The sequence below is a fragment of the Tuber melanosporum genome, assembly GCF_000151645.1.
Source record: "Tuber melanosporum whole genome shotgun sequence assembly, scaffold_27, strain Mel28".
NCBI classification, from domain to species: Eukaryota; Fungi; Ascomycota; class Pezizomycetes; order Pezizales; family Tuberaceae; genus Tuber; species Tuber melanosporum.
The window spans coordinates 598,234-612,840 of record NW_003298941.1 but is presented as its reverse complement, the minus strand read 5'-3'; the positions used below and the strand labels follow the sequence as shown (position 1 = coordinate 612,840).

The following is a 14,607-nucleotide window of genomic DNA, read 5'->3' as shown; positions in this document are numbered from 1 at the left end:
TACTCTCTGTCGTCTCGGGTTGGATGAGGTGGATAAGGCTCGGCCCAAAGAGAGATCAAGCCGTCAAAAGCGATGCGGTCATCGCACTTGGAAATAGTCAATGAAGAGTAAGGGAGAAATTCAATTCCATTGCAATGGATAAAAGCCCGACGATATCTTGCTCGCTCGATCCCTTCAATCCAAGGAAAAGCTCCCACTCCTCTACAATAGCACGGCAGCGGTAGTGTAGCTACGGTACTCGTACAGGAACAATGGATAAGGGCGCTGGGGAAGAGGAAGGGGGGGGGGCAAAAGAAAGTTTGACCTTGATCATTGATGAGGCAGGGGAGGATGGTGCTTCCCTGTCCGGTCCCCATCTCGAACAACTTTTTAGCGGAATAAATCTCGCCAGAATAACCCCTCCCTTGCCCCCTCTTATTACCCTATATTGTACGTCAAAGAGCAAAATAAAATAATAGTAATAAAATTATTATGAAAAAAAGTATGATACAAAGGGTACGGTAGGCTCCAGTTACCCTCGAACAATTGAAGCACAGATTATGGACCGATCGAGATGTGGTCAAGGTTTCGACTACCCAGCCTAGCCCAGTCCGGCCTGGCCTAGCCCTGCTTGAACCTACTGTAAATTACGTCCATGCCCATGCCACTCCACCTGTGATAGCCATGATACCTGATCATAAAACGTTAGGGGGTGTAAATTTAGGGCAAAAAAAAAAAAAAAAAGCTAAGTTACCGGTAGTTTTAGTTGCAAGGCGTATCATACAGTAAAAGTACTCGTACAGTACACACATGACGATCAAACAGCTTATGATGGAAGGGAAAGAAGTTATTAATCGGTCCATCGAGGGTTTCTTTTTCGTCATGGTGCATCTTTATTCTACCCCCCATACGAGTGCAAGTACCGTGAGAAGAAAAAAAAAAAGGGAAGGTGTGTGGGTGTGTAAGGTACGGTGCTATATTTGCTGATTGTATTGTATGATGGAATCATGGATGATTGGATGAGGGAGAAAAATAGGAAGGAAAAAAGTTTCAACTGCCGCTCTCTATTCGTACCGTAGTATATATAAGTATCATAACCGCCTTTGCAAGCACTGTTGATGCAGGTATTGGTACTTGTAACCCTGGATGGAGGAGGGAAGGGGCTATCGCTTTTTATTTAAGATGTTTGTATGCGTGTGTGATAACTGTTGTAGAAGAAAAGGGAATTCATGCAACTTGTGATACCTGGTATTTTGTACAGTACGAGTACTTTATATATAAACCTAGTTTCTCCCAAGGGAGGAAAAGGGATAAAAACTACTATAGCATGAAACCTTATTTCCTTGCTTATACTCGTACAGGTCGCAACAACAACTCTCTCTCTCTCGAATCTTCCATATGTTTACTTACTGTACTCATGTTCCGGTATGGTAAGCTGTTCTTTGTTGTTTGGCACGCACGCACGCACCACACACACAACTTGAACTTATTCATACTCGTACTCGTAGAGGGTTGTTGGGGTTAGACTACAGTACTGCTGTACGAGGTCAAGTCTAGTGATTTTTCCCCAGAAAATCCCCCATCCCTCTCTGTCGGGGGATTTAGGGCGCAGCATAATAAGCTGGGGCCACACAAATAAACCAATCAGTTTACCGTATTATATCTCTCGACAGGTATCACCACAGGCGTTTGGAGCAGGAGGAGGGTAAGAAGGTGAAGAAAAGAAGAAAGAAAGAAAAAGACAAACGATTACTATATTTTTGAAGGAGTGAGAAAAAGAATGTGGTTGTTCGCGGCGTAAAGTTTACCATGGGGTACAATCCAATTATTTCCCTTCCTACCCCTCCCTCCCTCCTACCCCTCCCTCCCTCCTTCGACAGAGTGAAATAAAATAAAATGCCCTCCTACTTGTACTCGTACGGTGCCATACCGGTGGGGACCAACAAAATGGCCCTCTTTCACTCCTTCATTCTCTCCGACAACAGGTAAATTATGATAACCGCTCCCTTGAACCAGGTAGGAGCGTTGGAAACTTGGCTCTCGTTTCAGCACGTCAACTTTCCCCACAATATCCGAATCCGAAGCGAAGCGAGTGGATGGGTATACGAGTAGGAGTGCTCGAGTGGAATTCCCGTCCCGTTTTTTTACATATTTATTCATTGAGGACCGTGATGGAATGCATGACCTCCTGAAGCCGTTTTGAACAAAGAAGCGGGAGGAGGGAAAGGAAAGGGAGGAAAGGAAAGAAAGGGGAGAACTGACTTCCCTTCCAACCCTACAATAATAATACGATATCGCACCATTTTTTGCGTGACATAGGCTGACATGATCGGCGGTCTCATTGCAATGGAGAGAGCACGCACGGTCGTCCGTAGACTACGGTGGATATCTTGTAGTGCGTTGCTGCTGGCTGTCTTGTTTGCATCATACGCTTTTCCCCGCAATTTCTCTCTTTGAGGAATGAATGAATGCTCAATGCATGCTTGTTTCTTTTTCGTCTGAGGAATTTTCCGCCTCGTTATTATTAGCGGTTTCTTGTTTGACCGTAATTGTTGCGATCCATTTCGCTCGCTCGCTCACACATAGACTAACTCATCATCCCCCTTTCTTTCCCCATTCCCCTCGTGATGGGCGAATCCGGAGTTTGTTGATATTTTTTTCGCTCTATCGTGCATACAAACCATCATAAAATTTTCATTTCATAGTCGCCATCATAATGTCTGGGTCAGAGACAAGCGATGCGGTATCGTAGAGAGGAAATCCCCCCCCCGCTGCTCTCGTTGTCTGGGTACGCACAGCTAGACTGCGCCGCCATACGGGAGTACACCGATATCTTGTCAATACTCGAAACAAATCTGCAATCCCACGTCACCATTTTCATTTCCACCGATAGTGAAGCTAAATATGAAGTTCCCTTCAGTGTTCCTTTTCCTTCCCCGCGTTGTCCTCACTTATCTAATCTCAATTGTACCAACCCCCCCTCTCTCCCCCTCCCCTCCACTCGAGTATTCCCCTTTCTCTCACCCCCTCGCTCTATCTCGTTTTGGACCGTCCACCGACGACCCCAAACCAAGCCCCAACCGCGGAACAGACAACACGACTCAACTGACATTTCCCTATGCAGCAGTTTATTTTTCCTGATCACAAGACCTCCTCTTCCTGCGTTGCAAAGCGAAGCGTGCGCTTGTCCATCTGATGTATGATATTTACCCCTCTACCCGAGTAGCTCCTCGTCTGCTGGACTGGCGATAGCAGGTTGGTTACCGAGGGGGGATATTCAGTACGGTACTCGAGTAGAGGTTCTATGAGACAATGTCTCTGTTTCTCCCGGTCGCCAGGAGATTCCAAAACTGTCTTGAAAATATACCTGTTCCCCTTCCTTGATCCTGGGTGAAGTAGCATCGGTAGAGATATCGGTTATCTGGCCCACTCGTACTTGTACTCGTACCTCTGCCGGTAGGGAGCGCGCGAAGGAATACTCGTAGAGCGAGGGCAAAAAGCAAAGAGTTGATAGAAGAAGAAAATAAACACCACAGGTTACTGTACTTGTACCACCTACGATAGGGGGCTAAAGATGTGTGTGTGAGACGAGAAAAGCTCGGGCCTTCCCTCTCCCTCCCCGCTGTACTCGTACGGTACGATAGATAAACTTTTGAGTTTTACCGAACTTCCTCGAGGGGGGTTTGGGGAAGCACTTGGCGGGGTACGGTTAAGTTAAGTCAAGAGGCAAGGGGAAAAGGGGGCAGGACCATAACTTACTGGTATCATACGATATCTCACAACTTCCCAGCCGATGGGAACTCGCCATGTCATGTCAACGGCATCGGAGCGGACAATCACTCTGGCGAAAGTTTCTTTCCTACGACATTTTTTTGATTCTCTCCCCTGAGGGAGTCCGCAGCTCTAATACCGTGCAATACCGGTATGCGCGGCATCATAAATAACTACACGCATAACACTTAAGTCTTATTGCCGTCAGCTTGGTGTTGACAAGGACAAAAAACCCACCCCAACCTCTCTCTCTCCATACCACTCCACTACCATACTCTATGTACGAACGAAGTACGTACAAACATGCGTTGCCATGCTCCAAGCCTCCTCTTTTTTTTTTTTTTTCATTCACATTTTCCTTGCTGGTTGGGATTGACCAGGCTCACCGAAGTACATCATTCTCGGGTAGATGAACCTGACGCATATAGGGTGATCCCTGACTAGGTCGCATTGTCAACTTAATGATGACGGTTTAATATGGTGACGAGGAGTGAAAAATCCGATATGGTTACTGTATCTGTGCGGTAACTTGTAAAGCACTGCTTGGCTGTCGTCTGATAAACTAAGAAAGATGAAGCATTTTAACGTTCCTAGCTAATGAGGAAGCTTCAAATGGCCGTCAGTGTCAAAAGACTGGCGAAGTGATATCACTACACCGAGTCAGAAGCCTCGACTTAACTTTCTGGAAAGGAAGGAAGGAACAAACCATTGGGATGCTCCCACGCTCCCCCAAATCTTGCGCCTCGCGGAGGGCAAGAGAAAGGAAAGGGAAAAAAGAAGAAAAAAAAAAAACTCAATTGCGGGGAATGCCTCGATCGAACAGAAGAGAAATGTCAGGGTGCACTCACTTTACCGACTGTAAAAGCAATGTGAGGGGAGGAGGTCCCTTAGAGTGACGAGAACAAAACCCCAGAGTCCCAATATTTTGACCACAGGACCAAATATCATGTCCTGCGAAATATACTGATGTCGTAGCCTGGGCATCGTACTGGACATGCCGAAAGAGACAAGAGGCGGAGCCAAAAGAGTATCTAGCGAACGCCTTCCGGCCATAGCAGACAAAGAGGCGGGGCAGCGCCAGTTCTTGTCCCACACGAATACCCTTTCGGTAGACTGCCCCCTACCGGTTCAAAGCCTGCAAAGCCTGCAAAGCCTGCAAGGCCATTTTATATCGTATGACCCCCCCACTGTTGGTTCAAACCTCACGATCACCGCAAGCACCGAATGTACCGTACTGGTGCCGTTAATGAGGGCTGAAACTGGAGGGCACGAGGGGGTAAATGAAAAAGCAAGCAGAGGGTGTCGAATCGGCTCCCGTCGAGGGATCTGCAAGAAATAAGGACTTTCATTACGTTTCTCTATAGGGTAAACCAACGTTGAAATGCACCACTTGCACCCGTAAAAAGAAATAAAAACCCCCTTCAAAAAATACAAATAGTAAAGGACTGAGCCTTTTGGTGATTGTGAGGTGAAAAGGGGAAAGAGAAAGAAAGACAGAGAGAAGATGTTAGGAAATCACACGGGAAGAATCGAACTGGTACGATTAGCCCCGGGAGCTCAATTGCCCCCCTTCATTTTATCGTGATATGAGTGATTTGAAAAGAAACTGTTCGGTGGCGTGGTAGAAAAAAACTAGGAATGAAAATAAGTACTAATTGATATTCACGCGTAAGCTCTCTTGTCCCCTCCCAGATAGAAAACCTTCTTAAGGTGTTTTAGAAGAAGATTTAGAAGGAGATGCGGGATGCTCACACTATCATCGCCACATTTAGTACCATGTCTCTACCAGAGAATCTCTCAACCCTCCCGCGAGATTGCTCGGGCCCATTCCCTCTCCTAACTTGAATACACTCTCTACGACTGAAAGCTCCGTGGCAGTTGTATCAAGACCTGTCCGCCAAGGTTAGAGCTTGAATGTCCACGACCCGCTCCGCTCCCAGGAAGACAAACCAGTGACAGCCATCCAATCGTTAACAACCATGCCAGCACCCACTACTGGCGATCCACGATTAACACTGCCGGCAACAAGTGGTACCTGCAGAAGCGAAGAAAGCTCGTCCTGATCCTGTATTGACGTCTTCGGGTGTACGATTCCGCCTTGATTTGAAAGCGAGCAGTAGGACCCTACAAGGACATTCTCTGCACGCAAGTGATGATAAACATTGGGGACAGCCCATACATCACAGGAGGGGCGGGGAAATGAGGGTCGGAGTAGTACCAGAGATGGTTTGCCTGAAGACCTCAACTCCTAAAACATCTGCAACAATCTCCTCCGTCTCACGTTCTATATCAGGATGAACCTTTAATCCCCAATCACCACTCATCCCTCGTTAGCCCACCAATTCTCACATCGAGCCTGCAGGATAAAACTGACCAAAGCAACATGATCGTTAGCACAAATTACGTTACCAAGTGCCGATAACCGCTCCTCAATTCTTTGTACTTTGACAGTTTCTGGAATTGAATTTCTTAGGTGTTGTAATTCCTGGTCTGTTGTCGATGTTGGAAGTAACAACCCGTTCCGATTCCTAAGCCAAATACCCCTATTAGTCTAACCCTATCGCCGCCCCGCCCACATTTCAATCCGTGCTCTCGCCGACCCATTTACCGGTATATCTCACATACCCAGCGGTCAACCTTCCAACAATTCTAGTACCGGCGATCGTGGTATGGCAAATGGGAATGACATCTGCGAGTTCGGCTTCAAAAACACTGTCCAGACCGCACCCATCAGTTTGGTTTGCTCCCCTTCACTATCCCAGTTGATAAGAACGGACCTGTAAAAGTTCATGGAACCGCCAGTGGCGACAAGTGCATATGAGTTCGTCAATGTCGCAAAAACGCCAACTCTGTTCAATTTATCAGTTCATCGGCACATGTACCCGAACTCTCGTCCCCTCTCCTTTGCACAGGCAACTGTCAGGGGAACGGCGGTGTGGGGGGTGAATCATACTCATTAGAATTTTCAAACTAAAGATATCACCGCATGATTAGAAATGCATCCATACAAGTAATTCCATGCACACCAAGGGTATATTTATGAACAAACCTGAGCTCTGACAGCCATCTGTTTTAATCAGTTCTGCTTCGTGGGAAATAGGATTGGTGTATTAATTGGTTGGTGTTCGTTTGCAAAGGGTAGAGGCGGCGATGAAAAATTGTTTTGTAGTAGAAGAGTAGGAGAGAAAAGAATGGTAAGGTGCGGGGCTTTTTGTTGTTGTAGTGGGGCTTTTTTAGTGATTGAAAAGAAACCCTACCAACGCCAAGCCAGATATTAGTGAGTGAGGGAAAAAATATCAGAAAGGAAGAAAAGGGTAAGACCGGCGCAGGATTTAAAGGCACATTCTAGTGAGCTCCTCACAAAGGCGCCGAGATGCTATCTACAGTACGGTACTGATTTGATCGCTGCTGCAGGTATCATACTTGAACTCCCAAGATGTGGGTCTATTTTGCCAAGGATTTCGAGGACTCATGAATTGAGGTCAGAGTCATATCTTATGCTTCGGCGAAGGAGAAAAAGAGTCAGATTTTTGTTTCATGAAACTTACCCAGTGGTGTCCTGGATTGTGCCGGTTTAAACCTCCGCTCGAGATAATTTCGTGTGATATCCCGAATGCGTGATACAGAATTTTCAAGCAAGCCGCTGCTGTGTACCTACGAGATTAATAAATGAGTGAGGTTTTGTGACTCGGATGTGTTGAACTAACATTGTAACTAAAGCAAAGCTGTTTGTTAAAGCCGAGAGTGTACCTGTGTCTTCAAGTTAGTTCTTCGAGGAAGAAGTGTGGCTTTATCTTACGGGTATGTGAGTATCATATGTGGGTGAGTGGGAAGGGTTTTGGGGGTTTCTGGGTTCAACTGCTGTTCCCATTGATGTTCACTCACACAGTGATTGAATCAGATGAGCTTGTTACAGTATGGATTATCGGTATGGAGAATAGATATAGGAGATGCTTCTCCAAACAATCAATGATGAAGATCGGAACTCGCTAGTAATGATAGAAGCTGCTGATTTACATGCACTCAAGGTTCCAATTTTTTTAATGCTCATAGCCGACCCCGGGCTTCACAAAGGAGGAGAGAGATTACATGGAAAAACTAAAAGTGTCTGCGAAAGAAAAAAAGAAAGTAATAATGGAATTATGGAAAAAGGGGGACAACGAGAAAGCGAGTCATCCAGCATCAGTCATTCATGCATCACTCCCACACATTCAAGAAAATTTCGAGTTTGAATTTAGTGTTCACCCCATATTTAGATTAGACTAGGGAAATGTGGTAAAAACAAGGTATGAAGGGGGAAGGAAGGGGAAAGAAATTTAGCCATCCATGTCATCATCGGGTTGCTCGAACAAAAAGTTGGCTGCGAGCTCTTCGTTTTTGTCGCAAGCGAAGTACGCTTGAATGACCATGTCTCTATCAAAACCGAGACGACATAACTGGAATCGTTAACCACAGTGGATTTCGACCTCAAAGGCCAAAATATGAAGGAAGGGAAAGAGACTTACTCTCTCAATAGCATCACTCTCTTCAGGAGTAACTGAAATGTGGTTGGAGCCCGGAGGCAATGCCCCACCATCCTCATCAGCCGGATCCTCACTGAGCAGGCGCAGGAAAGCCTCGGGGTTCGAACTGATCGTTGCTGCAAGTTGTGGATTCCCCATGCCGACTTGTTGCAAGATTGGCTCGAGCATCTGTGGCTGTTGTTGAACGACTTGACGCAATTGTTGAAACTGGGGATTGTTTCTGAGAAAGTCAAGGTTCCCGAGGCTAGCAGCGCCTCCAGATCTTCCCTGACTATGCGCACCTCCACGCTGGCTAGCGGCGGCGGCAGCAGCTTCGAACAGGTTGATATTTTCAGGTTCAGCCCCTTCTCCAGATGCGCTACCACCAGTGGCAGGAGCAGTAGCAGCAGCAGGTCTAGCAGCAGATTGGGCCGATTGCGCGGCTGGGCGTGTGGTAGAAGACTGAGCCGGCCGTTCTTGTGTGAGGTGTTCGGGGATACCCTGGAAAAGAATTAGCTATGCGGAGGTCCCATAGATTGAAGCAATCATGCACGGTGTATAGCCAGTCCCGTTACTTACATTCAGAAGGTAGTCAACAGCTCTATCTGGATTGAAAAACGCAGCGCGCATGGCTCTCTCAATCTCGCTCCTCTCGAAGCCCATTCCCATCATATTGACAATAGCGTCCTCCCTCTCACCTCCCATTGCTAATGCCGACGGATCATTGAAGGTAGCTGGTGATAACGAAGCGGAACTACCGACGGCGCCAGCAGGAGTTGGTGTCTCTGGCACAGCGGCTGAGGTTGAGGTTGAGGAACCTGTCACAGCCTGAGCTGGAGCAGATGGAGTGGGGGGGACGGAACTTTGGGCTGGTGTTGATGGTGCCTTCACCGGGGTGGAAGCCGAACTAGAACCAGCAGCGGAAGACGAGGATGCAGCTTTAGGCTTATTTAACTATCAGTTTCTATCCACCAAGTAATTGTATATGGTGATAGAAATACTTTATTTGATATCATGCAAACCACAAATCCTTTTTCTTCAATTTTGTAGTCCCCAACGGTTTTGTCATCTTGCAAGATTTTACCTATCGCCAAAGATTATATTATTTCATGGGACTTCTTTTACATGGAACAACTGAAAGCTCTTACCAGAGTAGATGAGCTTTTGAGCCGCGGCGTCCCATCCCTTCTCTTTGTTAATCTTTTCCTTCACCTGGGAAATCTAGTTGACAGCCAAGTCAGTAAATTTTGTTGCTTTAAGTTTTTTGTTCAGGTAGGAAAGAGGAGAATCAATAATTACCGTATCGGTAGGTTCAGCATCAATAACAAACTTTTGCTGCTTGAGATCCTGTAATAGGAAAGGAGAGTGGTTAGTTATATGCGTGGGGTTATGTGTCAAATTTCGATATTGCAGAACAGCGGGGCGAGCAGGAAGGGAGGGGCAACATACCTTAAAAGTAAGCTTCATCGTGATGAGAAGAAGCCGTTAAAGACGGAATAGCTGAGATATCTGTTGCTACCAGGTCTCCTGTGGATGGTAGAGATGGAAGAGGGATGGGAAGAGAGATGGAGAGGGGAGTGGTGGTGGATGAAGCGATGGTGGGGTGGTGTATTGCGTTGCTGGTTGTGTTGGAAGAGTTAGGGTGAGAGACGAAGCTGGCCTGGGGCTGGTAGCACCAAGACGTCGTCGCTCGCTTGGGAGTAGTGAAATTGTATTAGTAAGCGACAACGAGGGTCTTATTTTCATTTTTTCCCAGTGAGATTTCTAGTTGTTCGGACGAGCCACAATCGACACAAGATATTTAGAAGCAAGGTTCTATAGAGGATCGCTCAACCTTTGGTTCATATTGCAAAACTAAGAAAAATCAATGAGGGATCAGGGCCTTCTGCTATTAGACTACCGGTATTATATTGATGAGAGATCTACTTGTATTACTTGTATGACAACCGGAGCTTGGCGGTGCACGGGCACAGGCGTTGTTTGTTTTTGTTTCTCCACGTCCGCTGCGGCTTCGGGAAGATCTTCGGTGCCAAAAAAAAAAAGAACACAAACACAAAAACACAAACACAAAAACACAAGAGACGTAGGCAACACTGTGTTTCCCATATCCCCTTCCCCTGAAGTGGAATAATTATCCCCTTTCATCCACCTATTTTATCTCCCCACATTATCCAGTATTCACATACCTTTTTGCCGGACCCTCTCCTCCTTCATCTCCAATCTCCTCAACCCCCCTCCTCCTCCAATAAGGTTCCTTGCTCCCTTCTCCCCACATTGACGGCCGTTTGGTTTGCCCCTCCCTCGCCACCTGACATCTGATCTCATTTCTTCCGAGTCCCAGGCCCTGGCCTTCTCATGGCGTAGGACACGAGCACCTTTTCTATTTCTGTCCTTCTCCTCAAGCCTCTCCCGTACAAGATACCGGGCACAGATATTCTAAGGTATCACCATCTAAGAAGGGCAATGCTTTGAAGAAGGGGAACATAGGTCTCCAACTTCGACAACTACGACAGCCATCTTTCATTCTCTTTCTTACAACTCTATGGAACTTGTTGATGCTTCATTCCCCCCCCCCAACCCTCGGCCTCCACTGCCTCGAACCAATTTTTTTTTTTTTTTGACTCTAGCTCCCTTTCTATCTGAAACTTCCCGGACTGTATCCGAATAGTATCGAGAAACTGTCCGGGATCATTGTTTCCAACCCTATTCACTCTTTCACATCATGTTTTTTTATCCTTCCTGCCAAACCCTCCGTCTCCTAGGTCTCCTTACCCTGCTTCTATCAGCCGCCACGACTGTATCACTCGTCCTGTGTTCGATATCGGCCATATCAGTCCATTCTGCTCTTCCGTCCCCATGTATCGCCGCTACAGTACCCAATCTAACAGCCTGCCTATTCCTAACCATAACCATGATCCATGGGTCACCAAAGCGTCCGTGCTTGCTCGTAGGCATCGCATCTACGACCTTGGCAGGAATTTCCTCCGCATTTGCGCTGGGTTGGATGAATTTCCGGCCTAAGTCGATGTACGGCCATGCGAGAGCTCTCTTGATTGTCATTGGATTTGCATTGTTTGTTACATCTCTGATTATGCAAACTATATTCTGGACACTTCATGCCACCACCAGTCCGCACTTGAGCTCAAGACCTGGTGATGAAGAGGCATCTTCTGCGAAACCAGTAGAGAAAAACGGCATTTCATCTGCTCTGCCTACCACCAATGGCTGTAAAACGAGTTTCGAGGAGCAGAAGAATCGGATTCTTAATCAAACCCTTCAACCAGCCCTTGTACGGCCACAGCTCCGCCATTCATCTGTGTACTGTGTTACTTCGACCCCCGCCGGTGTGGAAGTTGACCACTTCGACACCTGGGATACCTCGGACGTGGGCGACATTCAAAGAGCAGCCTGTACACTTGCTATTGCTGAATCTGAAGGTCCCATCATGGGGTTGGGAATATACACCCCCGAGATCGAAGTAGCCGTAGCCGACTCCATAGAGGACCAAGCACCGGAAGATCCTCGAGAAGTGCGAACTTGTGTCCAAATAGTAGAGAGGCAGTACAGCCCACCGATACCCGATTATGATATGACTCCTAGGAGTACGAGTTTTCCTACCGGTCTCTTGAGATATGATGTCTCCTCGCCTCGGACAAGTTCTACAATATCCTGCAGCTCATTAGCAGAGGAACCCGAACTCAGCGACAATAACTCACGAGGTTCTATCGAATTAAGGGGACCCTAAGGAGATTTGGGAACTGGGAAATGGCTGATTAGGTCATAAACCACCCTCTGATTCAACTCTGCGAACAAACGGCAAATATAACGGTACACCATACCGGTGCGCCTGAACGAATAAAAGTACGAAATAATGGTTACCAGTTCACATGATCGCTATGTAACTTTAATCGCAAGTACCAGCACCCGATTCCAACGACATGCGTCACGATTCCAGTATGACGAGAGTGAAGAAGGACAAGGAACCTATGAACACGACTGAACTTAAAGGCTAATTCGAACATGAAACAAAACACGATTCCATGAGCATGCCCCTCCTGATGTTTTTCCCTCTGCACTAGTGTATCTACCTTTTTTTTTTTTGATCCCCTGCCTTATATCTACGTAAATCTCTGGGAGATATCCTGCTCTCCGTTGTTGCTTTATATCTTAGTGTCTATTTTTGTTTGCGATTGTGTTTTGAACCCAACTTTCGAGGTTTGGGCACGTGGTACGTCGGTAGATAGGGAGACGACCGGGCGGAGGGCATCCGGATAAGCCCGGAGGAATTTCCGGAGTGCATGATGGCATTTGAAAGCCGGTTTCTATCTTTCTTGGCACCTCTATTTTTTCTCCGCACATTTTGCTGCCATCACCCCATTCACCTTTCATTGGTTTGGAATTTTCTCCGATATATTATTTCCTTGGCGGTTGAAGAGATTGACGGATCTTTTCCCTGCAATTTTGGGTTTCCCATTGCTCGTGCATAGTAATTTAAGGCAATATGTTTATAGGATTTTATTATTTTTATTCAAGGATTCGCAAATCTTGCGCAATCAAATGCCTCACAAAATATCACTCGAGAATTAAGAGATGTTATGGTTTCGTGGCGGGGGGTCTGAGAACGGAGGGAGTAACTTGTGTCCCGGGATTGCTGGTATGACGCGGCATCAGTATTTTGGGGAAAGGGGGACAATCTCTAAAAATAAACACATCACCTCTATCAGATTTTATCTCTAGCACCTACTTCTATAGCTCATCACATCAATAACCCATCCTTGGGTCTGTTACGGCTATGCTGTGTGAGAACAAGTTTGGAAATTTATTGAACTGCCGGTAAATCCCGGTGGTTTAAAAAAATAAGTGGGAAAATACAGAGTCCTGCAGGAGCTCCGGTGACTCTCGAATGAGACTTATCCTCTCCATACTACCACCCCCACTACCAGCAAGGTTGCCTTTAAGGTGAGTGAGGGTATCCAGAAGTGCGTATTGTCATGGGGGATTGTGTTTATCACTACGACACTGACACTGTGAAACCTGCTGACTGAAGGTACGAGTACAGTGGGAGCCAACAGATCCAGATTCACTCTTACGACAGAGTTTCCTAAAAAGCCATAACAGCAATTTAGCTTAATTTCCCCTCTTTTCTGCGGAGTGCCAGGAACCTAACTTCACGGGGATGCGGGCTGCTATGTGAGAAGCGGGGAGGCTCGCGGAATGTAAGGGGAAAGGTTGAATTATTCGGTAAAGTGCAAGCGATGAGGTTAGTTTGAGCGTTGAGCTTTTGAGGAAACCTCTGACTGCTCCTCCTGCGTTTAGGTGAGGTTTGTTGTGAGTGGATTTCGGGCGGGTTTCCGGTCGGGATCATGCATCACGGTCGGGTGTTTATAAGCGAAAATGGCTGGTGAGGAAGGGGAGATGGGCAACCGCCTACATGGAAGGAGGCAGGGACTCTCTGAAGTCAGGAGTGACTAGGTGATCTGACTGCCCCTCGGCCCACGCGGGGGCGTGGGGTGGGTGCCTGGGCAGTGGAAATAGCCTCGGTGGCCATTCGGGCTTGGGAAGGGAGGTCAAACAGAAGGCGATGTTTCAGATGTTGGCGATCCTATGCATCACTGGTTGTGTCATTATTCATTGGTGGGAAGACATTTGCCTGGTTGCGAGTGAGATATCGTGATTGGCGAGCTCACCATCACATTTCGGTGGTGGAGACCCTGCCAGAATACATGCAGTATCATATGATACACGGAAGGGGGGCTCGAAGATGACAGACATTTTGGGACCCAGCCCTTCTAACCAACGGAAGCTTTTAGATGCACGAGGTTGAAGTTTGACTCGATCGGTATTCCCTGGGCTGTCCATGAGTGATGTCTTATGAATGTGACATTATACTAATATCACTATTCTTTGTAAATAGGATGCGATACTGTCTATTTCTCCTAACATCTTATGGCATGGATATTGAATATAAGTCTGACCCGGTCAGCCGGTAGCCGAAGCGGTTTCAAAATGTTGGGCATATCGACTGTGATGTCGGAGGATTACTTCACCGCAATAGCTGCGACGTTCCTTCAAATACTAAATGCGGCATTACATCCTGTGATACACCTGACTTTTGTTTGACACTCTTTGAAACTTTGTGTCATTGGTTACCGGCTGCATTGCGATATAGCCCTGTTTATGGGCAATATAGGCTTCACTTAACGGGGGGTCTGGTGGAGTACCAGAAGTAATCTTGAAGGTGCCTGGTGCTGGAGCTTGGGTAGTTCCTAGCGGTTGTTCTTAAGGGCCGCTCAAGGGGCTCCCCGAGGGGCGCTGTAGCCATTGGCCTTTCCGACCGATGAAGGGGGGCCCACCC

General features: G+C 46.9%; 3 protein-coding genes; 1 reads left to right on the top strand and 2 right to left on the bottom strand.

Annotated features, from left to right (window-relative positions):
- Positions 1-443, top strand: part of GSTUM_00006518001 (uncharacterized protein) — a 1,860-nt gene extending 1,417 nt beyond the window's left edge. Inside the window, exon 1 of the mRNA XM_052355769.1 lies at positions 1-443. This exon is cut by the window's left edge and continues 1,417 nt beyond it.
- Positions 444-5,518: 5,075 nt separating this feature from the next.
- On the bottom strand, positions 5,519-6,914 carry GSTUM_00006515001 (uncharacterized protein; the record flags this gene model as incomplete). XM_002838698.2 has 8 exons in its annotated part: positions 6,800-6,914; positions 6,704-6,720; positions 6,528-6,599; positions 6,376-6,462; positions 6,125-6,278; positions 5,969-6,050; positions 5,701-5,889; positions 5,519-5,640 (listed from the first exon to the last, which is right to left on the bottom strand). Exons 1-8 carry the CDS (start codon positions 6,815-6,817, stop codon positions 5,519-5,521), a joined length of 741 nt encoding a protein of 246 aa, XP_002838744.1. The 5' UTR covers positions 6,818-6,914.
- Positions 6,915-7,762: 848 nt separating this feature from the next.
- On the bottom strand, positions 7,763-9,878 carry GSTUM_00006514001 (uncharacterized protein). XM_002838697.2 has 9 exons: positions 9,702-9,878; positions 9,552-9,599; positions 9,401-9,473; positions 9,254-9,336; positions 9,008-9,197; positions 8,971-8,986; positions 8,832-8,943; positions 8,256-8,753; positions 7,763-8,186 (listed from the first exon to the last, which is right to left on the bottom strand). The coding sequence occupies exons 1-9, from the start codon at positions 9,717-9,719 to the stop codon at positions 8,067-8,069; spliced, it is 1,158 nt and encodes a 385-aa protein (XP_002838743.1). The 5' UTR covers positions 9,720-9,878; the 3' UTR covers positions 7,763-8,066.
- Positions 9,879-14,607: the final 4,729 nt, after the last annotated feature.

Bases quoted from the DNA above. Each gene is read 5' to 3' on its own strand.
- GSTUM_00006514001 (XM_002838697.2), bottom strand. The intron at 9,198-9,253 runs GTATTTCTATCA...TAGTTAAATAAG, and splicing joins TTTGCATGATATCAAATAAA to CCTAAAGCTGCATCCTCGTC. The intron at 8,754-8,831 runs GTAAGTAACGGG...ATTCTTTTCCAG, and splicing joins CTGTTGACTACCTTCTGAAT to GGTATCCCCGAACACCTCAC.